This window comes from Ambystoma mexicanum, chromosome 12 (assembly GCF_040938575.1).
Source record: "Ambystoma mexicanum isolate Mex_15411 chromosome 12, UKY_AmexF1_1, whole genome shotgun sequence".
Taxonomy (NCBI): domain Eukaryota; kingdom Metazoa; phylum Chordata; class Amphibia; order Caudata; family Ambystomatidae; genus Ambystoma; species Ambystoma mexicanum.
Window position 1 is genome coordinate 1059347893 of NC_090936.1, and position 23473 is coordinate 1059371365.

General features: G+C 46.0%; 1 protein-coding gene across 3 annotated transcripts in view; it reads left to right on the forward strand.

The window, feature by feature from the left end:
- KLHDC10 (kelch domain containing 10) overlaps positions 1 to 23473 on the forward strand; it is a 345723-nt gene that overhangs the window by 34853 nt on the left and 287397 nt on the right. For 2 of the 3 annotated variants that reach the window (XM_069629599.1, XM_069629601.1), the window contains exon 2: positions 10401 to 10493. The exons of the other annotated variant lie outside the window; for it this stretch is intronic. In XM_069629599.1, the coding sequence (XP_069485700.1) occupies positions 10401 to 10493 (93 nt within the window). The remainder of the gene's footprint in view (positions 1 to 10400; positions 10494 to 23473) is intronic. 3 annotated transcript variants of the gene reach the window in all.

Sequence of the window (23473 nt, forward strand, 5' to 3'; positions counted from 1 at the left end):
TTAAATACTTTTCTATCGGCTTGTTTCTTAAAAAAAATCCTGCGTGAGGGTGCAGTTTCTTAAGACTCAAAGAAACTGTCCATAGGGGATATTATCCCTTAAGGACTTGGGATGATAGCTCAGATGGTGTTGCGGTCAGTGGGCTTTCTATATAGACTCATCCCCAACAGTCCATTGATATCTTTGGTGCTAAGGTCTAAGAATGGGATATGATTGTTGTCTTTGCATATCGTGAACCTGAGCTTGGAGTTGAGGCTGTTAACCCAGTCAAAAAACATGTCCGTGTTTGCTTCTCTAGTGTCCCATAAGGTGCTGGCATTACCAAAGCCCAAACACAATACCAAGACAGCACACCAAGTTTGATTTTAAATTCTCCAACTACAGTTCATTGGATAATTTACAGCCAGTGTCTTTATTCCATTATGTTGAGTTACAATGAGTTGGGTGTATGACTATCGCGGTAACCTTCCTGCATTGAATCATTGTATACATCCCAGGGGGTGATGGTTTTACACAATGTCAGCATTCGCCTTATTATGGAATTGTCACGGCCTCCCGTCGTGTTATGGGTCTGAGTTATTAGATAGTGGATGTATGGGCCCCAAATATCTCTAGGGTTGGTTTGGTGGTACAGTAGTCTGCCATATCTTGTCTCCATGTCATTATAATACAGGGCATCAGCTTGTTATTGATCTAGCCTAGGGGGTTGGGGGCTCCTCCCCATACCCTTGCTATCTTCCTTTTTGCCAAGGGTAGGCGCAGTCCCAGCAGCTTGCTTCTGCCTCTGGGAGGACCTGATGTGACCCAACAACGTGGTTATCGGGCTTGGGGTCTAGAATCAACTATTATTATGCTGTGTACCTCAAAGACCTCACCCTCCCAGAAGACTCGGATTTGTGGGCATTTCCATGCAAGATGTGAGATCAGCGGTTAGACTCATGGTGTATATGACGGAAACCACTCTCACATTGCGATCTTCCTGGAGCATTTTATCAAGGATCAGGGCTACTCAGGGGAAGGTTGAACACCTGTTTTATCGAATTTCTCAGCCTGAGGTATAAAAACACCTCTGTGGCGAGTTCTCCTGTATTCCGCATTTCCTCCACTGTGATGAATTGGCCACTTGGGAAAAGATCTCAAAAGCGGGTCACTCCCACTCGTCCCATGAAGGTAACATAACTTGTTTCACTGGCTAGTGGTGTCGGGGGGGAAATTCTCCCGGGGTCAGCTGGGCCGTCCGCGGACCTCCGGGCAGGGAGGCCCCAACTCCTCCCGCGTATCCCAAAAATGAGTATGAGACACACACAAGAAGCAAGGTGGTTCTGCTGTTTATTAAACAACGGCAGGGATGGGTCTAGGATCGTACGCGTCCGTCCTGACTCTCGAAATTCGTGGGGCTTGCAGGCCCTTTTTGCCTCAGTATGACGCGCTACTTGCGTCACCTGGGAAAGTTAGCAAAAAACCTATCGCCACTCTGGATTGGTTCCTCGAGTGGTAGTTAGTATAGCACACGTATAGAGGAGAATGTTAGTGGTTAAGGGTCAGTCAGGTGGTATACTTGGGTTGTCCCTTCTATTAGATACATGAAAATTGTTACACAAAGACCCCTGATGATTGGCTAATGTTAATGGCGTCAGTGATGAGTGCCCCATGTTCTGATTGGTCCACTCGCGAGCCCCCCAGCCTGGGACCATCGTTGTTCCCAGCTCGCGGTGTACCTGTCATTTGCAACAATATGTAACTATGTGTTTGTGCAGACAATACGTGGATTTGCTCATATGCTTGAGAGCAGACTATTCCCACCGCCGTAGGTGTCCATTGGGTCATTTCATTGTTGCAGCCTGTGTCTCAAAACGTGGGACCCAGGCGACTTCTCCCTCCTGGGTCTGGCACCCTGTCAGGTTCGGCTTGGTCACGTGAGGAGAGACCGTGGTTGAGGCAGAATTCTGCACATTTAAAATTGTATTTGCCTCTGCGTATCTGGCTTAGTTTGCAGGTGTGACCTTGGCTTCGGCTTGTGGCATGCGAGTTGCAACATTGCCCCCTTGGCTGTCAGTTCTCGCTGGGCTCATTCTGCAGGGTCAGCAATTGTTCTCTTGTTCGTTCAATGTTCGTGGAGGCTCTTGTTTGCGGCCTACTTGGGCCTGGTGCATAGGTGGGGATGTTTGATGCACGGCACTTTAAGTTACGGTATCATATTGCTTCATATCCAGTATCGTGTCTTCGTTACATTTTTCATCACAATGCATGGGTTAGGAGAAGCGTCAGCAAGCATTTTAGATGAGTGCTTTGTGCGTCTTGCGTTTCTGCATTTTGAAAACCCTATGTGAAAAATAATAAAGATGTGTGTCAGTGAGTGTGTCCGTCACCTACATCATAGCACTGAGTATGTTCTTCGTGTGGATTGGTGTGGGAGTGTCCAGTTTGCATGATTGCACGGGTGTTCTGACCGTTAGCTAGGTCGTCATGGCATCTCCAACGATGTATTTATTTACTGTTGAATGGTTCAGTCGAGTTCGTCCATGCCGCAGGTGTCGGCTTGAGCAGGGCAGGCTGGTGGGCAGGCTGGTGGGCACATCCGTATGTTCCTGTACCAGGGTATTTGGTCGTCTGGTAGATAGGCAAATTCCTCTCGTGGCGGGTGTCTGGGCCGCGATCCTCTAGGCCAGGGGCGTGAGGGGATTGGTGGGAGTCTTTTGTCCCATTCTCCCACTTCAGTGGTATTCCGGGAATATAAATAACTGGTAGATCCGGGGAGTAAATTACCTCCCCTTTTGTGTTTGCGCTCAGTTAGAGAGCACGTCCTGCAGGTCTGCTCCACCATGTTTTTTTGCCCTGGATGATCTACCAGGGGCTGTCAGGATAATTGAGCATAAGAGGAATGTTGCCGCCAACTCCCTCTCCACATGCCTCCTGGCCGCCATACCAGTAAAGGAGGCAGCTTGCCTGGGCCGCATCATAATGGGTTTCAGGATCTGGCAGTGCTAGACTGCCCTCATTCAAAGGCCTAACCAATTTTTCCCCACGATATTGTGGCCGGTTTCCCTGCCCAGATAAATCCCAATACAATAGATTTTGATATGCAGTGATAAAATTGCAGCAGAAATGTCACCTGTACAAAAAACTGACCCGTTTAAGGTGTACCCCATTACACCATTTAATGATATAATGGGACCCAGGGTTACGGGGGAGTTCCCCCTCATTTACATGAATTGCGGCTGCAAAACCACAGCCTTTTTGCCGCGATTTTAACACATGGAACCTAAATTTCCGGTCTCAAAGTATTCTCCGGGAAGTGGCATTGATGAACAGATGAAGAAACTGCAGTAGCAGCACCATATTAACCAGGGAGTTCCTACCGTAGAGATTAAGGGGTAGATTGTTCCATCGTCCCACCACCACCTTTGCCTGTTCCAGTACTTCCTGATAATTGTGTTCATATAGGGTAGGCCTGGCTATGGCAATATTTTTTTCCCAGGTACCGGTTATTTTCCTCCTGCCACTGAAACCCCCCATCTGTCTGTATAATGCTCAACACTGTCCATCAGCGAGAGGACCGATTTGGCGGTGTTAATACAAAGTCCTGAAAAGTCCCGGAACGTGTCACAACTGGGTCGAGGTTTTGCTTGGGGTCAGTAAGGAAGAGTACCATATCATCCGCATATAGGTAGACTACCACTCTGAAGAGCTGTACCCCCGCCCCCGGTACAATTTCCGACAATGGTTCTATCACCAGTACAAATATTAGTGGCGACGGGGCGTCTCTGCCAGGTGCCTCTGCACTACGCTACGCTTGGGATATATTGGTTATTTAACCTGATCTTGGCCTCGGGCGGTGTGTGCAGCAACTAAATCGACGGAATAAACTGTTCACCCAACATCATCCTACCTAATATTGTGAATAGGAAGGGCCATTCAACTGAATCAAATGCTTTTGTGGCTTCTAACCATGCAGACACAGCTGGGGTGTTCTGTGGTATCGCTGATAAGAGCCCGAACATCCTGCGCAACCGATACGAAGTGGATCATCCTGGAATAAACTCAGATTGGTCTGCCTTCACTGCTCTGCATCAGTGGGGCCAGTCTGGATGCCAATATTTTGGCCAGGATCTTGGTATCCAGATTAATGCTGGAGATGGGTCGATGGGAGGAGCAGTTGTCTGCTTTTGTGTCCAGCTTCAGCTCCACTACCTCCCTCTCCCTCAGGTAGTCTGGCAAGTAACCGGCCTTCAAACTCTGGTGGTAAATTAGTAATAGATGTGGGGCTAGGTCACATCAATAGTATTTATAGAACGCTGCTATAGATTTGTCCGATCCTTAGTATTTTTCCGATGGGAGGGACCTAATAGCTGCCAGGACCTTCTCAAACTACATAGGGCGACCCAACCACTTCCTTTCCTCGTCCGTGCACCAATATAGAGCGACCTGAGATCAAGATAGTCGTTCACATCTTGTTGGGAAACCTGTATTTTGGATGAATATAACTGACGATAGAATTTGCAAAACTCTTGAGCTATCTCTGTGTTAGCAAATCTCTCCACCCCTTATGTCTTTTAATGGCTAGGACCTGATTTCTGGTATCCTCGAGGCTCTTGCCAATAGTCCCCCTCCACCGAATCTTGGTTGGGACCGTAATAGTTCATTAGTGTGTATAGCTGGCCCTGTAGGATTCCGTGCACTTTGATCTCTGACCATATTGGTTAAGCGGAATCCGGAATCTGACTGAACTATGTATAAGGATACCCACTTCTCTTGACTATGAAGAGTAGGATGAGCAGTAACGGCTGCACCCCCAGCTTCGACTGAATTTCGACTCCCCTCCCGGCACTAGATGTGCTTCATGTGGGAAGGTCAGGCCACATGGTGTCTCTGTATGTATAACACCCTACAACATTTAGACGTGCAGTTTTAAGCCCCTGACATTCCACATAATGTTCTTAATTGACCCTTCCATTTGGGACCTCCTCTTTGACTGCCTATTGCTCCATTAGTATTGGTCGTGACATAATGTTGCTCCTGTACTTTGCTGATGAAAAGGGTTCTTTGTGCGTCTTCAACATTAACCCCCTTAACAGCCTCCTCACCGTCCCCTCTGGCCATCCAAACTTGCAAGCTTCTCCGGTCCCCTGCACCCCTATCCCTCGCCCACCAGCAACCCCAACCTGTCAGTTCACCCCGCCCCGCAACAATCTTGTGCTCCAGCATGAGGGAACGCCCCCCTTCTCGTGCAAGCCTTTTCTCTGAGCTACAGTGTTGCACTTCTTTGAACTAGGATGAGGTCTCTCGTGGCAGTGTGGGATGCATCCTCAACAGACACTCATCCTTCCACTTCGTCCAGTCGTTCTCCATGTTTCTCCAGACGCTCTTGCATGTGGTCTACTTTTCAAGTCATGGTGTCCATTTTGCCGTCTAGGAACTGGATGCTTGCACCTGGTCGAGTATTGCTTTAGTGCCGCTCCCGGGTCCACCTCAGTGTTGTTCGGGAAGTCCTCCCCATGATCAGGTGTTTAGCTGTCCCAGGGGCTTCAAAATGCAGTCTATGCTGGTGTCTGGCTGATTTTGGGGATTTTGATATGTCCTATCATGTTTTCTGCTCCTTCTGTTTTGCTGTGTCACAAATGTCTGATGCACCATCTCCGATGTGTCCCGCCGAGGGGTATGTGGCCATGCTCCGTCCTCACCAGGGGACTGGGAGAGTGCAGACCCTTAAAGCATGTACCTGTGTATGAAAAGCTTCTCTGGCACCCAGAGGGAGGACTGGAGTGTACAGGCTTGTGGCAGGCACGCGCTGTTCTGGGTATCTAAGAGTCTTTCTTGAGGGGTGGACTAGTGGCTTGATGGACCTCTAGGTCAAATCTGGCAATTCACCCACTCTTGGCTTGTCAGTGGCTCGCCTCCAAGGTCGCTGTTCTGGGTGTCTTCCAGTTGCAGGCCGCCTCAGGGCAGCGGCCTCTCTAGCACCCAGGGTGATTCTCTCACACCGCTCCGCAGGAGGTCTGTCCTGATCTCCCTTGTTGATTCAGGTTGACCTGCTCCACCAGTGTTGTGGCACCAAATCTTTCTCTGCCAAGTCTCCAGGATGTGTTCCTCTTTCCGCAACCAGTGGAGCAGGCATTGCAGGCCGCCCTCTTCTGCTCCTCCCTTAACACGGCGGCATTCCCGCACCCGCCCAGACAGGTCAGGTCTGTGTCGCCATGCATCAGGTTGTACACTCTGTTCTGAAACGTTGTGATGCTATTCTCCCCCCCCCCCCCCCCCCATGCTCCCACGGCCCCACACCCAGATTTTTCACGGACGTCCGCCTCACACTGCACCAGATGTAGCGGCCAGTCGGATCTCGCCTGAATATTGTCCGGATCTCTGGGGCTTCTCGGGAGCTCGCAGACTGCGGCCATCTTGGCTGGGCTCTCTAGCACCCTCCGCTCTCCTTCCTTAACCCCAAAGATACTAGGGGCTGTTCCGTAGACCTTTACCCAAGGAAGACAGTATAGCATGAATGCAGTGTTGGGAGGAGATGCGCTGGGAGGGAGGAAAGGCGATGTGTTTAATTGTGGCTTGAATGCAAGTGATCTTTTCTTAATCCAAATGCTGTAGGTTTCAAGAAACATGTTTTTAAAATCAGCCCACATTTTAGGTCTCTATCTAGCAGCACATGCTTTTTCTGGTTTTCTGATCGGAATCTTTCCAGATTAGTAGTGGAATCCAACTGCCCTGCCATACCACACCAATACTGAAAGATCAAAATAGAAATGTTTTGTTTTTATGGGTTTCTACATTACTTCCCCATAAATATTATCTCTATCCATGTTTCGAATTTCAACTTTCTACTCACTATACTATGTGCAACTGTTGTGTAGGGTGAGCAATGCCTCCACTTCCAATAACCTCTCGGTGGAAGATCGCATACTGGCCCCTCTGCCCCCAAGGCTTCGGCCCTGACTTGAAAAGCACCTTTCCAGGTACTTGGTGTTAAAAGGGGCATAAGGTTTTTATATCAACCAAATGTTCATGCTGTTAATATTTTAATGTCCCCTTCTCCGATTCTTTGAAATTTGCATCATTAAGCCTGTGTCAGTACTGCCTAAACTGGAATGGCATTTACCAAAGAAGCTCATTACTGGCTTCGCGTTGACCAGACTCTAACACAGGCCGATGCTGACATGTAGGAGCCGTTTTGTAGCTTTCTCATCAAATCTTAATTTCAATCCCTGGTGTCTGCACTGCCCCCTGCTGCATGCCTTATATCTAGCATTTTTTGCCCACTAAGTCGTCGCATAGGAAAGCTTATTTATATATATATTTGTCACCTTTCCCCACTCTTCTTGTGCTTGGAGGTGGTGTCTACTGTACCTCCTTGTCCCAATCTACCTCTACTATGGTTTCCTTCTCCAAATATATCATGTCTGGAACTGTTTTTAACACCAGTACATAACTGTCCCATATCAAATGCATAGTCCTTATACTTGAAGTGAAAAGTGTGTAAAATGTTCTATAATGTCAGGTTTTTATGTAGTGCTTGGTGCTGGATTCGTCCCATTTTATAAGCAGTTTAATGGTACTCCATTTTTCAACCTGGAATAGAATGAGTTAAATTGTAATTGGTTATTTATAACGCGCTTAAGACCCAGTGGTTTCTAAGCGCGGACCCGGGGATCGAATCTCCTTTGCTGCGTGTTGTCTTGCTTCCGAAGCGAGCACGTTGCCCCTGAGCTATCCTCCCGAGACAAACCTGCAGGGAGTTTGCCCGCACTCATGTGAGGCTGTTTCACATGTGAGCCATTAAGCAAAGCTGAGGCTATTAAAACTCGCTCAATGTTATTTATATGAAGTGCCAATACAAAATTAATGGAATTGTAACTTGTATTATTATTTGCCTCATGATATTTAAACCTGTTATGGTGCAATTTGTGTAACTACTAAGGAACTAGGCGTCTAGCTCTGCTTATGTAGCAGATGAACCACCACTCTTCCTCTCCCCTGCTGATCTGCCTGTTTTTGCACTGGGCTCCTGGCTACCCTCAAAATACGGGCCCAGCTTCATACCAGCACTGCCTCCTGGAAACCTTTGCACTTGGGTCTGTATCTGCTACCCTACAGTCCCCTTAACTGCACTTATCAGACACCCGATGTCTGCGCTTCATTCTTGCACTTGTCACCTGCTGGCCGCACTATCTGTTTTTGTTTTTGATCTCTTGTTTTGCACTTTCGACTCCTCCCCTCCCCCTTGCAAATTCCACTAGTAAGATCCTTGTTTTGTCCTCTTTTGTACCCCTCCCTTGCCTCGTTGCGCTCTAAAACGCGTGTATGGGCATGATATAAATAAAATGTCATGTCATATATGCTGCAAATTGTGGAATGTCGTTTAGTCCCAGGGATGGTGCATTCTGCTTTATTGGCTACTTTACGGAACCCACGTTCCACCTTTTTGTATGGGTCTTACTCCTCATCTTCTCTACCACCCCATGTAGAAGACGGAGAGACTACATTGAATTCTGGGCCCTGCCCCGATCGCCTGAAGGTTGCAGGAGAGGGGGCGAGAGGGATGTTTTTGCATTGGATCAGGCTTTTCCTTGCTACTTTGTTCCCCTCACTAACCTGCTATCAGTCTACTTTGTACTATACTGCTTCTGTATCGCATTGAAGTTCTGTTTCTAGGTATCACATTGTGCTTCTGCTTGCTATGGTTTGCCCGAGTCTATCCAACTGTAACTATGCCCCTGCTGGGTTGTGCATTTTATTTTTGGTGCTCCCTTACTGGGATAGATTTTTGCTTCTGAACAAATTGAAACCCACTTTCTTTCGAACATGCAAGAGGCTGTACAAATTGAATTGGGCTGTTGATTTTCTAAACTACTCCCAGGAAGGTGTGCTCTTTAAATTACATCAAAGACCCTTTATCAGAATTTAGAGGTGGTATTCTTCTTAAATGGTGTGAAGTACATCTGAAATGAGGACGCTTTTGAACGGTCCATGATTGTGCCCGTGCATTACCATCCCCTACTCATGTTATGAAAATGGTGTGTACATCACCTGGTTGAGCAATTGCTGCAACCACAGTGTACAGGCAGAGTGCAGGTGAATTAATTGGGTCCCAGAAAAGGCACAGGCAGGAGCAGGCTTGAATGAATACTTGTAAGTGTTTGGACCTTGATAGTTGGGAAGCCAGAGGGACAGGCGAGAGGAAAGTGATTTAGTCGAAGGAGTCTGGTGGAGCAGAGTCAGAAAGTGCTAAGCAAGCAAGGGAGGGAGTCGACTAGCATTCCTATGGGTAAAGCGAGACCAGAAAAAACTGGTATAGCCTTTGGTGAATGGAAGAGCTGGGACAGCAGACACCAGAACTGGAGCACTGCTGCTGCCACAGCAAGCTGGAGCGCACTGTAATATTTTGTTACAAACCAGTAAGTGAGTGACTAGATCCCTGTAGTGTGGCTCGTTACTTGTCAAATAGGTAAAATTGGTGGTATTGGGTGTGTCCATGTCCACGAAGTGTAGGGCTTAAACCTAATGTCCATACTGGCACCAGACCAAATTGTAAATTGGCTAGCTCCTCCAGAATCTTCTGCATAATGGAGAAAAATCATACCACACCTCACGCTTTACGCACCTCCCGTGTATTTGGCACCTGTAGAACCCACACCTAAATATGAAGCAATTGCACAAAATCTCGGATGCGCCGATTGGTGTAGTGGCTACACAGTGGTTGGATTGTGGCAGTTGATTTTCCACCCATCGTATAATTAACTATAAAAGCAGCCCTGTCAAATGCTGAAAAAGATAAAAAGGCTGCATTTCCCTCCCTTTTTTTTGTAGTTTTATCTGTTTTTAAATGGTGTCTGCTGCTTAATTGTTATATTGTTTTATGTTGTAATATCAATTGTTAAACTTGATTACTACTACAATGCTGACTATAAATGTATTCTTTGACAGATGTCTGAGCCCACCATAAACTACTGTAAAATAATACTGTGTACTCACTACTTATGAGCAGAAGCCCCCTTCTAGTAAAATACTCTATTCGCCTGAGTGTGAAACATTTGGCATTTGCTTTGTTGCAATAAGAGAAGTGGCATTGTATTTATGTAATTAAGTAGTGACAATTTCAGCGCATCTTGATCCTGCATGTTGAATGAAACCTTTTTTGTCAACTATATGTACCGTGTGCTTTATAAAAGGCTCTATCTTGTAAGTAAGGTTGCACATCTTGTTTCCCACTTGCCATTGTAAAGTGAATCCCACAGTTCATTTGTCCGTGTGGCAATCCTCTTCAGAAGCACGTTTCTAGATCTTGTGCCCCTCCTTTGTTTGTATCCCTCCTTCCATTGTAATGTTGAATTAAATTTGTCTCCTCTGTATTTAATGCCATATGTTGTCTGACTCATTGCTGGTAATTGTGGTAACAGGCTGTAAGAAGAGAGTGCGATGGCTTCCAGTTAGGCGGATCTTCACACAATCGTGCCCCAGCCTAAGGATCCCTAGCAGGTTTTTGAGAGCAGGTGGGTGATTGCTGACCCCCTTTGTTTTTTTTTTTACTACCATTTGATTTTCACGGTTAAGGGTTTTCTTTGTTTCACTTTAGTTTCTTGATGTTTGTGCATTTCTATATTTGTATTTTTTTTTTCCCTTGGCAAGAATCAATATACAAGGTGGATGTGGTTCTCACAGGTTGAGAGGTTCACTGGCTGCTCTTGTGTGTGGTGGATCCACTTCTCTGCGTCTTGCATGATGTCACCATGTACATTGTGGATTTGTCATGATCACCTGTGCCACTTATTTTGGTGTGTGTAAACCGCAGCGCTGCGTGTCTGAGCTCGGCTAGTGGTTCAGTGTATGGTGCGGTTGCCAATAAAATAGAAACGTAACAGGACTTGTGGAGGGGGGGGGGGGAGGGAGAGAAGAGATGTAACGAGTCAGTGGCAGCACTAGCAAGTAATCCTCAAGTTTATCCCGAAGCCAGACATAGGTTAATAAAAGTACAGGAGAATTATTCTGGTGAGATTGGAAACTATGCCATCAGTAGGGCAGGCCCAAGCGGATGGAAAGACATCACTTTTCCCACCCTGCCTTACGCCATTGGCCAACATACTGCAAAGGGAAGGAGAGCAGCAGAGAATTTTTAAGTCTGGTCTATTGGTAATAAAATGGGTTTCTCACCAGGGTACAATTTCCAAAAAAATGCAGCTTGCGTCCTGTTTTCTCTAGAAGCACATGGAGCTTCTACCACTTTTCCAGTCAACCACTCCTGGCCTGCTAAACATTCAGGTTTTGGTATGGATCTCTTCTGTATTTTGGGCCATGGTGTTGTCACATTTAGCATTTGGGGTTGTGTGTAGTGGTAGCAGGGGGTGGAAATGAAGGCTTGGCCACGACTTCCAAGTTTATTGAAGTCTTACACGTCTGTCCATTCGGGGATCTGAATTGGCCACTAATGGTAACTATGCTGCATCCTTCCAATCAGCATGGCTGTGTTTTACCATTTGCAAGATTTTGCAGGGCCGTTGCTGAATGAGCCAAGTATCCAATAGAATGCATGGCTTTCAGAAGGCACCAACTACCATTGAGCACCATTTTGCAATGTGCTGCTGGAGTGTGTAGACCACGTAGCAACTGGTTTCTATACATTCAAAGCCGTTGCCAAGCGTGTGTGTGTGTGTGTGTGTTTCTTTTTTATTTTTTTCTTCTCAGTTGAAAGTGTACAACAGTAACGAGGTTTTCTGGTTTACCATCCATAAGAAATTGTTTAAATAGAACGTGAAAACCATCTACCTTATGTTGATTTTTGGTGCTGTTGGGCATCCATAAATGCTGGAAGAGGATGGCCAGTCTCGTGCCAAGAGCAACAGGAATCGTGTAAATAACCTGGACGTGTGCAACTAAGGCGTACAACTAGTCTTTCCCGGGAACTATTTTAATTATCCAGTTAAAACGCTGAACCTCTGCCCATCCACACACAGATGGCACATGCCAAATTGGGTTTCGTATGCAGTAGAATGGAGAACGTGACTAGGAATTGTAGCATTTGACAGACCTTGCTTTCGCTGCCAAAGTTACACCCCACCTTAAGGTCTTGGGGAAAACATAAAGTATCCCTGGTGGACTCTGTAGGAGGCTCAGATTCATAGCATGCCATAGGACCTGTGTCGGTCGTTGAATACAAGGCAAGGTTCACCTAGATGACGGCAAATTGCAGAGAGGCAAACAAACGTAGGCAGCACTTGGTAGAGCACATAATCTGGACAAGCGGCATACAGTCCATTAGAACATACTTTGTGGTCATATAGCATCCTGGGTTTCACATGGAACTTGCTACATGTTGTGAGTCAATCACCTTTACAGATGTTCATTGCCAGATTGGTACACAATCTGCCAGGAGCTAAGGGCCGAATCTCCCCAGACAGGAAGGGTATTCAGTGATCATTGCTGGAAAGGACATCAGGATGACTCGATCGATTTATTTTATTTATTTATTTATTTATTTTTTCTTGCACTATCCAACACTTTCCTCAAATGGTCAGGACTGTTCATGGTTTAAAAATGTTTTACTAAAATTCCTCCATATAAAAGAAAACATTGCATTGCCAAAGATATATACATTTAAAACATGGTAAGCATCCAATCTTAAAATATTACATAAAAACATCCAATTATTAAAAGGACATATGGTCTAAGGCATTATCGTAACAAATACTAAGCCAGAAAATTGGCTATACCCTTAGACCTTGTACAATTTATTTTTTTATACTAGCAAAAAAAAAGTGTATAGGTTTGCTTTTGTTCCTAGGCAAAGGGGGTATTAAGCTTGGTGGCTACAGTTAAACAGCTCAGTTTTCGCGGCAGTGGCAATAAACCTTTGGACATGGCTAGTCCCATTTTGCAACAGTGCATTTGAGAAACTTTTTAATACTATCCAGATACATTTGCATGGTAATAGAAACTTTAGCTCTCGCATCAAATTTTCAATATCAGTGAGGCAAGGTAACGCTGAAAACAGTGCAACAGGCGATCATGATAAATGGTTGCTAAAATGTGTGTAGGACAACTGTCTCATAAAGAGCGAGACTGCATCAACAGAATGGTTGGCCCGGTGTGACGGAGAAGGTGGATGGTTAGGCATCTGAAACTGCACTCTGGGTTCTATTTTATTAAATGGCTTTAATGATCAGTTTAGTGCAATCTACTCCCACAGCATAATCGTATGATAGTTACCTTTCGCAGAAGATGTCAAATGACTCTAGTGTTAATTGTATAATAGAAGCAATAGGAGCAGTTTGCAGATGGACCAAAGGACGGGTTCAGATGATTGCCACCCTATATATATATTATGCATGGTCTGGGTACACTAGTAGTCTGATCGGCTTAGGATACAAGTCAAAACGCGCCTGTACACAAGCTATAGACTTGAAAGGACAGAGTGTCCATCGATATGGGTCAGAGCCCCAGTCTGTAGCAACAAGACGAAAATGGGAAGTGAAAAAAATATGTAGAACAGCAGAGAGGACTGATCAGATTCTATGCATTTGCATCGTGGTGGCTAGGCACACGTTGAAAAAGTCCTGCATGGACACAGCTCACATGATTTACATAGAGACAATATATTTCAGCATCCATTTTTTATGAGGGTGTTACCAGTACTCTGCACCCACATCTCTCTTGGCAGCAGTGCTTTCCTTTTCGCCCCTCCAAACCCTGTTCACAAACCTTTAAACCCATAGTCTCCAACCAGTAGATCAGCCTGCCTGAGGCCTCCCAGCAGCTCCTTGCACCAGACGCCAAAATGAGCACAGAGTATTTTATTTGGTGTCTGAAGTCCCTGGGCCTCTTCCCCTGCCTCCACTCTCCCTCCTTTTCCTGCAAATCAAAGTCATAAGCTGTGTGCACGGTGAGAGGAGCTTCGCCTGGGCTTGAAGGGCTCAGGGCGATGTCCCAACAAAGGGCTAACTATCAAACAAAACTGAATGTAAAAGGTGTGTTGTGGCCATTATCACCAAGAGGTGCAAATGATGGCTGATTAGAAAGGAAAATGGCGCATAAATCGGCCTGCCGCATGAAACCGAGCTGGAGCTGTGATTGTTTCAATCTTCATGTTTCTTTAGATTGATTTTGATTATCATTACTTTACATGCTGGTAATTGTAGGCTTTCAAACACAAAGTTGAAAATGAAGCTATATTTTTTGTACTTCAATTAAACATGTCATACTTTTTTATTTTTTTACATTTTTTAATAGGGAGGTGATTGGGTGGGAGGAGTATGATATAAGCAGACATTTGGTGTAGGTATGCCTGCCCAGTTTTTGAATTAAGGTAATATCCGGTGTTTTCCCCCTTACATAAACGTATGCTTCCAATTACTGCACAGTAAAACTCAGTAAAACAAAACATTACCAAGGTCACTCTGCATATAAATATCCTTAATGTGCTACTTTCTTACATTTGTCTGCTGTGGTTTACCATTATCCTTCCCATACTATGCTGCTCCAAACAACGTGAGGCAGTGAGGGCAAGGTTCCCCGTCTTTTCATTGCAGTGAAAAAAGAAAATGCCACGTTCCATGAGGGTGAAAACGGAAGCTTTTATGCAGCCAAAGTGGAAAGCGTTTCTTGGCTTGCATCAGTCGGCGGGCTGTGTTGCACACGTTTGTCTTGCAGCATTTCATTCTCGAAGGCAAAATTGTCTTTGCTGCTTGACTTTGTATGGAGTAGAGGCATCGATTGAAGTTTCCATGTCCTGCACAGCTCCAGCTGAGCCTTCGGCGGGGCCTGTCCTATCAGGAATTGTGAGTGCTTGCTGAAAGTAACTTTGAAAGGAAACTATGAATAAGCTAAAAGAGTGCCAAGTAAGAGGAATGGGAAGTTATCAATTCAGACCTAAATTGATGACAGGCGACTGGAGAAGAACAAGGACAGGGGCAAAATGCAAGAGTACGAAATAGTGGCAGTAAGGGCAGTCTCCAGGCAGTCCCCGTAGCAGTCTGTCTAGATGCTGCTCGGATGCGCATGGATACGTAGGGTAACGCTCAGTGACATTCCCTGGAAAAAGAAGAAACCAACTAGAGATGGGCGTTGAACCTGTTTGTTCATAGGCTGGCCGTTCCAGCTGGTAATTGCCCAAGGCCAGGCCTGCAGTGCATAATTTCCCTCCCCAACAAGCCACTCTGACCAACATGCAGAGGTTGGTTGTTTAACGATTTTAATACCACAGGAGCCTATTGATTGTTTATTGGGCTGTGATAGACCCACACTGTAATGTTGTCTGCGTAGCAAGGGCCTCTCTTCCCCTCCTTGTCTCTCCTGTTGGATGGTTCTGTGTAATATTATAACATTTACTGCTAGCCTATTGGACCTGTCTCTAGCGCACTAATGGATCGGCGTGACTACACTTGGGTGAAACGTCGGATCATCCGTTTTTCCTTCTCTCAAGTCACTTTGGACTATTTGCAATCATATTTATTAACTGTACATGATCAGTGCTTGTAGCGGAGTGGGTGGAGACTAACTAAGGGAGCCCCTCGAGTCAGTCAGGCGTTAACCCACCCCCCACATTGACTGCTTTGAATGTTCTCTATCGCTCTGTCACGCCCAACTGTAAGATTGTGAAAATATTGGCAGTTTAGCTCGTGATAAGAATGTCAAAGGGCAAAGCTTGTAATGCATCCTCATCCCGTATCATGGCTTCAATTAAGGAAGTTAGATGACAATGTGGTTTTATTGCACAACGGCAATATAGATGGAATAAAGCCGCACCTGAATGCCGCCAAATTATCTACTAATTCAAGCACCATTAATGCTATTAAACCTGGCGACATGGGGAAGCTGAAACTGAGATTACCCTTTGGTCCTCCCATGAAGGGGCAAAGCACTGCGGGTACATTCTTTGATATTGACCCAAGATATCCTCGGCAGGACGGAGGTCAAAGGGTTTCACTCCCAGTGGAAATCCACCAGGTCCTACCCATTGTCTACCAACAATCTGGAGAAAGACCCCATGGCTGGGGAGGAAAAAGGTATGTCGCTGGGAGAGGTTGTTCAAGCTCCTCCACTATGGCCCGTGATTGATGCATGTGGGATAAAATGATCTAACCAGTTCGCCCCATTGTCTGGCCTAGACTGTGTCCCAGTTCTACATTTAGAGACGGCTATGGCACCTATTGGAGGAGATTCAGGTGGCCCAAGAAATCGCATCTAGGTCCTAGACCATACTCGCATACACCATCCACCAGTACTTCCAATTCCGTCCCCCGCCCTCCATGAATTGCGCTTATTGAAGTGAACGCCATGCTCCACCACTGGTAACATTGTTATCATTAAAGAGGGAACCTCCAGCCTATTCTGTTTTTTCTGGTGCCACGCAACCTAGGGGATCTATGTGATCACTACGACCCCCAGAATTCCGATGGCCGAAAATGCCGACTTTTATTTATTTTTAACCCCCTTTACACCACATACATATGTGGGGGGGGGGGGAGATCCCAGCCCCACCATACCATAGTTCATACCCCCCACACATGTGGTGTAAGGGAGGGGGTGCGAAATAAAGTCAGAATTACAGGAGTCGGATTTCTGAGGGTGACATTTTTGGCCATTACCCAACCTAGGGAATATGTTTAAACCATACCATCCGTTGATCTAGCCGCTGTACATGGTGTTGCTGGCTTTTTTTTGGTTTTTCTTTTTTGTTGCTAGGAACCATCCCCTGCATATCGAGACACATTATGGGGGAGGGAAGAGTTTATGTACAGTAAATTCACCCTCCCCCCCCCCCCCCCCCCGCCCCTCGCCCTCTATGCACCTTGGTGAAAGAGGTTCAAAGGGTGGTAAATCAATGTGTCTCTGGTTCACATAGCGGGATTGGGGGGGGGGGGTTTGGGAGTGGGTGGGGGACATACATCCACGAGATCACAAAATAGAGATGCCCCTATATCTGTTGAATGTTCCTAAGCTGGCAAAGTATGCAATAGAAGGGCTGGAATCATTGAAAAATAAATGTGTACATTGGCTTGGAAGTAAAAAGGGCTGTTGCTCATTAGAAGCGGCATTAAAGACATGGGGCCTCATTACGACCCAGGCGTTAATGGGTTAACGTCGCCGTAAAAGGCTGCGGCGCCGTTAACCTATTAGCGCCTAATTACGAAGTCCCTTTGCGGGACCCGACCTTAACGGCTGGTTTTACCAGCTGTTAAAGTAGGGACCTGCAAAGGGACCTTGGTGCTAAGTACGGTGCCGGAATTTGCGGCACCGTACTTGGCGCCTTCCCCATTCACATTGAGCCCTATGGGGCAAGAATGGGGAAGGGCCATGGAGGAAGGGGGAATTACCGCCCCGCCAACCTTGTAATGGGGTGGTAATTCCCCCTTTCTCCATGGCGGAGTCGATAACTTACCGGCAGGTCTTCCGCCAGGGTCGTAATGAGGCCCATGGTGTGCTTCCTGCCTATTCTGAAGGGTCTGTTTTTTTTTTTTTATTTTATTTTTTTTATTTTTTTTTATTAACCCCCTATCTGGGTGTCCAGACTCCTTCTCGCGTCAGCTTTGATACCGAGTTGATGCTGGCACGGAGCACGTCGAGCAGCAGGTACCAGCTGCATTCCCAGCGTTCCCAGCAAGAACCAGCGTTCTTTCCCTGCTGGCAGCCAACAGCTAGTTTTTGTCTGCCATTCCTGCTAATGTTTGCACTTTAGTACCTTTTGGTGTTTTAACTCTCACGGCTCAGGTTTTTCTCACATTTTTTTCACGTAGCTCCTCGCATCTTGTAATGTCGAACTTGAATAATACTGAGCCTGACTCCCCAGGCAATTTGTCTTCACATAAAGGGGACCGGCTGTCAGAAGTCTTGGCCATCAGCTCTCGTAGGAGTGTAGCGTGTGTTCGTGCCAGGCGAACTGAGATACCTCTGAGTTGAGGGGTCTTTGTGATATGCCTTTTGCAACCCCATTAAAATGCTCAGTGCCAGTTCAACATTTAATGAGCCCAGTAATCGAGGTTAAAGATAGAATAACCTATTCAGCCCATGGGGCAGATAGTCCCGGAATCTTCTGGAAAACAGTGTTGAATCGCCGATCTCTGCCTTATTGGTAACTCCCTGTGGGGTAGTTGGGGCTGCCAATGCCAACCATGTCCTTCCCCTAACCCCTGCAAGCAGTGGAGATCTGTCAATCCCCATCATTTTGGCACTTTCACCACAGGTGGGAGGGGGCTGTTAAATCCAACCACGATTCTTCTTTAGATTCATTGGGGAGCACTGAGAGGGAAATCACTGCTGAATGAAGGATACGCTTATTAAAGAGTTGAATAGCTGTTATACCTCCTCAGACTTTGATGATGGCTAGTATCTCTGGACATTTCTGCTGAGAAATATCACGCCCTTACTCCTGAAAATATCTCTCAAGAAGCCTGTTTTACCCACGATTCATTTGTCTATTTGTAAAGTGAATTGTTCTTCACAAACAGACCTGCCCTTGCAGGAAGTCGAGCACCATGTACACTCTTCAGGGGTCCTACAAAATCGTGCTAGACCCGAGGCTATGTCTTCCATGAAGGAAGTACCGCCACTCCTCTCCTTTTCAGGAAGTAAGCAACAACCGATTCATGGGCTCGCTCCTCTGGGGCATGATACTGCTCCTGTGAAAGGACGTTTAGATAGCCAGTCTGCAATTCATAGGCTCAAGATGGCAAACTTAAGGAGCCAGCGCCTAAAAGAAATCCAATATGTCAATGCCCAAAGATGACACCATCGGAGCCCTGGTTATGGACAACAAACGTCATTATTACTTATTTTATGAAACCCTCTCCGACAGAACCAAGAGATGCCCTTCGCAACAAAGTCCTTGCTTGGCTTCGTGCAAGATCTGAGCCCGGGGTTGTTTGTTCGTTCGATTTTGAAGTTCCTGCGCAGGATAGAACTGGACGATTGGTGTGCCCAGGGGAACAGGAATTGTATTTTGGTGGGGTGTGGAGTTGGTACCTTGCCCCGCCATTTGAGACTATAAATATTTGGCCATGGGCTCTTCGAACCTCGTACTGGTAGTCTGACTTTGTTATGCTGTCTGAAACAGTGAATTGATGGGTTCCCACCTGTCATTTTATATCGTTCTTTTTTCCAAAGGCTCCCCCCCCCCCCCGTCCCCCTGTCTGCTTTTGGTATGTATGTATGTATGTATGTATGTATGTATGTATGTATCTATGTATGTATGCGTGCTTGTATTGTTTGTATGTTATGTTTCTTTGTAAGCGCTTTGCGGCTTATGGGCAAAAGTGCTCTATAAGAAATTTAAATAAATGCATACCCAGTGAGAAGGGAGTATGATTAGAAAGGTTTTATTTATTTTGAATTCAGCCATTGATTTTAGAACCATGCCCTCTCCAGGATTACAAATGACTAAAGGGACACCTCTTATTCGACTAATCCACCTGGATGTGACCGGTGCCAGACTATTGCTGTTTAGATATGTCGCTCTCCCCCCAAACCCCCCTCCCCTCCCTCTCCCTTGTGTGGCTCTTGACCCCTCTGTGGTCACTAGTTTGTCCACCACCCACAATATTATTTGCTTTCAGGAGACGTGGGCAGCATCCTTGGTGACGATGAAGGGGTATGCTAGTTTAGCTATTCTAGCTGAGACCTAAGGGTGTAAGGGTCACCCCGTGTGGGTTTGGGGCAGAGTATTTAAGTATATGATTTAGGGCTGCTCTGGATGCACAGGTAGAAGTTCTGCTTTTTTTTTTTTTTTTTTTCTTCAAACTTTTTATTAGTGGCAACATAGGGATACATAGCACTGCACCGCTTACACCATACATTTTCAAAACAAATTATAGGCATCATGGTTATGACATTTATATAGATTCGTCATCAGAGGACCGGTTACATTAATCGGTTCTGAAAGGGCCCCATATATCTTTAGGTCTGCAGGCTGTGGGTCGGGACGTTACATATTGTTCTTCTGATTCACTTACATACGTCAGTTCACGAAGAAATTGGTTCATATTGGGCGGGCTCGCATTTTTCCACTTCAGTAGGATACACTTTTTAGCAATTGCGCATGCAACATTGCACAATCGTCTAGTTTTCTCAGAGCATTTGCCTATGTCCCCAAATAAATATTTTTGGGGTTTCAGGTCTGGGGGGGGGATCTGTGTGATTTCTTCAAGCATTTCAGCGACTTCTTCCCAAAAGTTCAGCACCACCCGCCACTCCCAATACATATGAAAGTCTCCTGCCTGTGGCATATTACATTTGGGGCATGCATCCAACGCACGGAGTAAATTTCGCTATTTTAATTGGGGTGTAGTGTAGCCTGTTCAGTATCTTGAATTGGATTAACCGCAGGCCAGCGTTTAGGGAGACCTTTTTAGTCAACGAACAGTATCTATGCCATTTCTCGTCCTCAATGGGTATCTAAGTCTTTCCCATTTTTCTTTTACCTGGTTTACAGTGGGGGTTTGGGCTTGTACCTCTGCATAAAGTCTAGATATTCCCAGGCCTCCCGCAGTGGTCACCATCTGTACACATGGGTGTGGCTGGGATTCGTCCGGAAATAGCGGCCATTTTTAAAAATAAATGCAGACCGCATGCGGTAATATTGAAGTGTCCTGAGTGGCCCACCCCCAAACGCTCTCAATATTTCCCCCAGGGTTGCAAATTTGCCATTTATGAACATCTCTCCAATTTTCATTTCCATATTGGGGTCCCAGGATTCTTGTATTTCGCGATCATGTGTGGGGGGGTATACCTGGGTAGTTCCAAAGATGTATCTCTGGATTATATGGTGTCTATCTGCAGTCCTCTATAAATGGCTTCCCATGCTAACTGTACAGTTAACTGGGTTATATTTGCACGTGTCCGTGTATTGTATATCACATATGACTGATTGAATATTCGTGGGGTGTGTGGTATATTCCTCTATTAGTGCATGGGGTGTCTCCTGCGCGGTATCGTACCAATGCTTTGCAAATTGTGCTTGAGCCACATAGTAATAAAGCTCAGTCAGGAGCCGCTATACCGCCCATGGAGTATGTCTCAGTCATTTTTCCCAACTAATCCTAGCAGTTTTCCCATTCCAAAGGAACGTCACTACCATGGAACGGAGCTTGGCGAAGAAGGTTCTACCCGGCCATATGGGAATATTGACAAACAGATAGAGCAGCATGGGCAGGATTATCATTTTAAGGACCACTACTCTGCCATGTAGAGATATCGGCAAACGCCCCATACCTGAAGCTTCATGGTGATGGTCTGCAGAGTAGCCTCATGATTGCCAAGGTATAGTGTGTTCCTATCCCTAGACTCCAGGATCCCGAGATAACTGATATGTTGATCCGACCATTTGAGACCGTGTAGTGCTTCAGGGCACTCGGTAGATGGTGTGAGTGGAAATATTTCAGACTTGGCTCTGTTAACGGTGTACCCCGAGTTTGTATTTCCGCCATTATGGGTGCTATATTTGTCTTAGGTTCCAGAATATATAGTAAGGTGTCATCGGCATATAGTGAAATCAATTGGACGGACCCCTTTATGTTTATGCCTTTTATCAGCGTGCCTCAGTCTCACCGCAGCTGCCATAGGCTCTATAGTTAATGCAAACAGCAGGGGCGAAAACGGACAGCCCTGCCTGGTGCCTCTACCCAATAAGAAGAGTTCAGAGATGGACCTATTGGTCAGAACTCGAGCCCCCGGTTCAGTGTATAGTAGCTTAATATATCTAATAAAGCCAGGCTCCATCCCAAATGCCTCTAGCACCTTAAGACCCAGGAAACCGAATCAAAAGCTTTCTCAGCATCTAAGGATATAGCGGCTGCGCTTCTCTTGGGGTCAATCTGCGCCATTAGTATGAAGAGCCTGCGGAGATTCAGGGCTGTGGACTTTGCGGGAATAAATCCATTTTGATCGGGTTGGACCAGCCCAGGGACCGCCAGTAAAAGTCTATTGGCCATCACTTTTGCGAATATTTTAGCATCCGTGTTTGAGTGACAGCGGCCTGTAGGAAGACACATCTTGTGGTGGTCGTCTCGGCTTGGGAAGCACTGTGATCACCGCCTCCCTCATAGTTGGGGGTAGTATATTGCATTCGAGGGATTCCTCCCACACCTGGAGGAGTATCAGGACAAGTTCTTCACAGAATTCTTTATAGAATTCTGCCCCTATCCCATCAGACCCTGGTGCCTTACCCAAACATAATGCTTTGATAGCTTCTGTGACTTCTTCTGCCGATATCGGCTGGTCCAGCGCTAAACGATCAGCCTCTGAAAGTTGAAGTTTGAGGGCTGCAAGATAATTTTTAATGTCTACAGGCAATTTTTTTAATTTTTTTTTTTTTAAATCTTGCTTAGAGTATAGCTTGGTATAACATTTTACAGTTTCTCCTCTTCCCTTAGGAGTACCTCCCCCTGTGTTTGTATACTAGTTATTTGGTGTGTTTTTTTTAATCATATTTCAGAAGATTAGAGAGTGTCCTGATGGCCTTGTTACCTTCTCCGTACCTACGTGTGCGAATGGGGGCTGCCATGTAAAGCACTTCTCTAGCGGCCAACTTATCGAATTCTTGTAAATGTGTATGTATATCCGCTAGTAGTTCCCTATTCCGTGTTCGAGTATATCTTCCCTCTAAAACCTCCAGTTTACTTTCAATGTCCGTCAGTTCAGCGCGCACGCTCTTTAACATGCCAACTGACTTGGACAGCAATATCCCCCTGACCCAAACTTTAAATGATTCCCACACAGTAGAGTATTTGTTTACCGTCCCTGCATTTTTTTTTTTTAAATATATTTTATTTTTACATGAAGTAACAATCAGAACATAATGCAAACCATCTCCCCGCACCCCCCCCCCCCCTTCCAGGATAACTCCGTCCATGCAATGTTCTCGCGAAATTGTGCTTCCTATTCACGAGAATAGATCCAGTATCCTTATTGTGTGCGGACACCATTGTTCCTTGTAGTCCAAATGGAGGAATTCTATCACTTGTCCCCAATCCTTTCGAAACCTCCCATGTTCTCCTTGGATGTTATATGTTAACCGTTCCATAGCCAGATGCGTCCACACCCTATGCGTCCAGTCTACTGCTGCCGGCGGATTTTTATTTTTCCAGTTATGTGCCAACTCCAGCCAGGCCCCTATCAACAGACCCATAAAGTTCCTCTTCTGCGAGGTGTTGAGAGTTTTATCCTTGGGGTCCCATAGGCCCCCCAGCCATACCTCAACCCCCAGGTGGTCTGTCCCCGGGAACATTTTATGCATTTGGGCCTTAATTTCCCCCCAATAGGTGCTCAATATAGGGCAATCCCACCAGATGTGTCGCCAATCCCCTTGTCCCCCACATTCCCTCCAGCACCTGTTCTGGGAGTTGGCAAACATTGTGTGTAGTCTCTCTGGGGTGTAGTGCCATTGAAGCATTATTTTCACCCACATTTCTCTATTTTGGATGGCTCTCGTCAATTTTGGAATCTGACGCCAGATATACTCCCATCTGTCCCTGGAAAGGGTATAGCC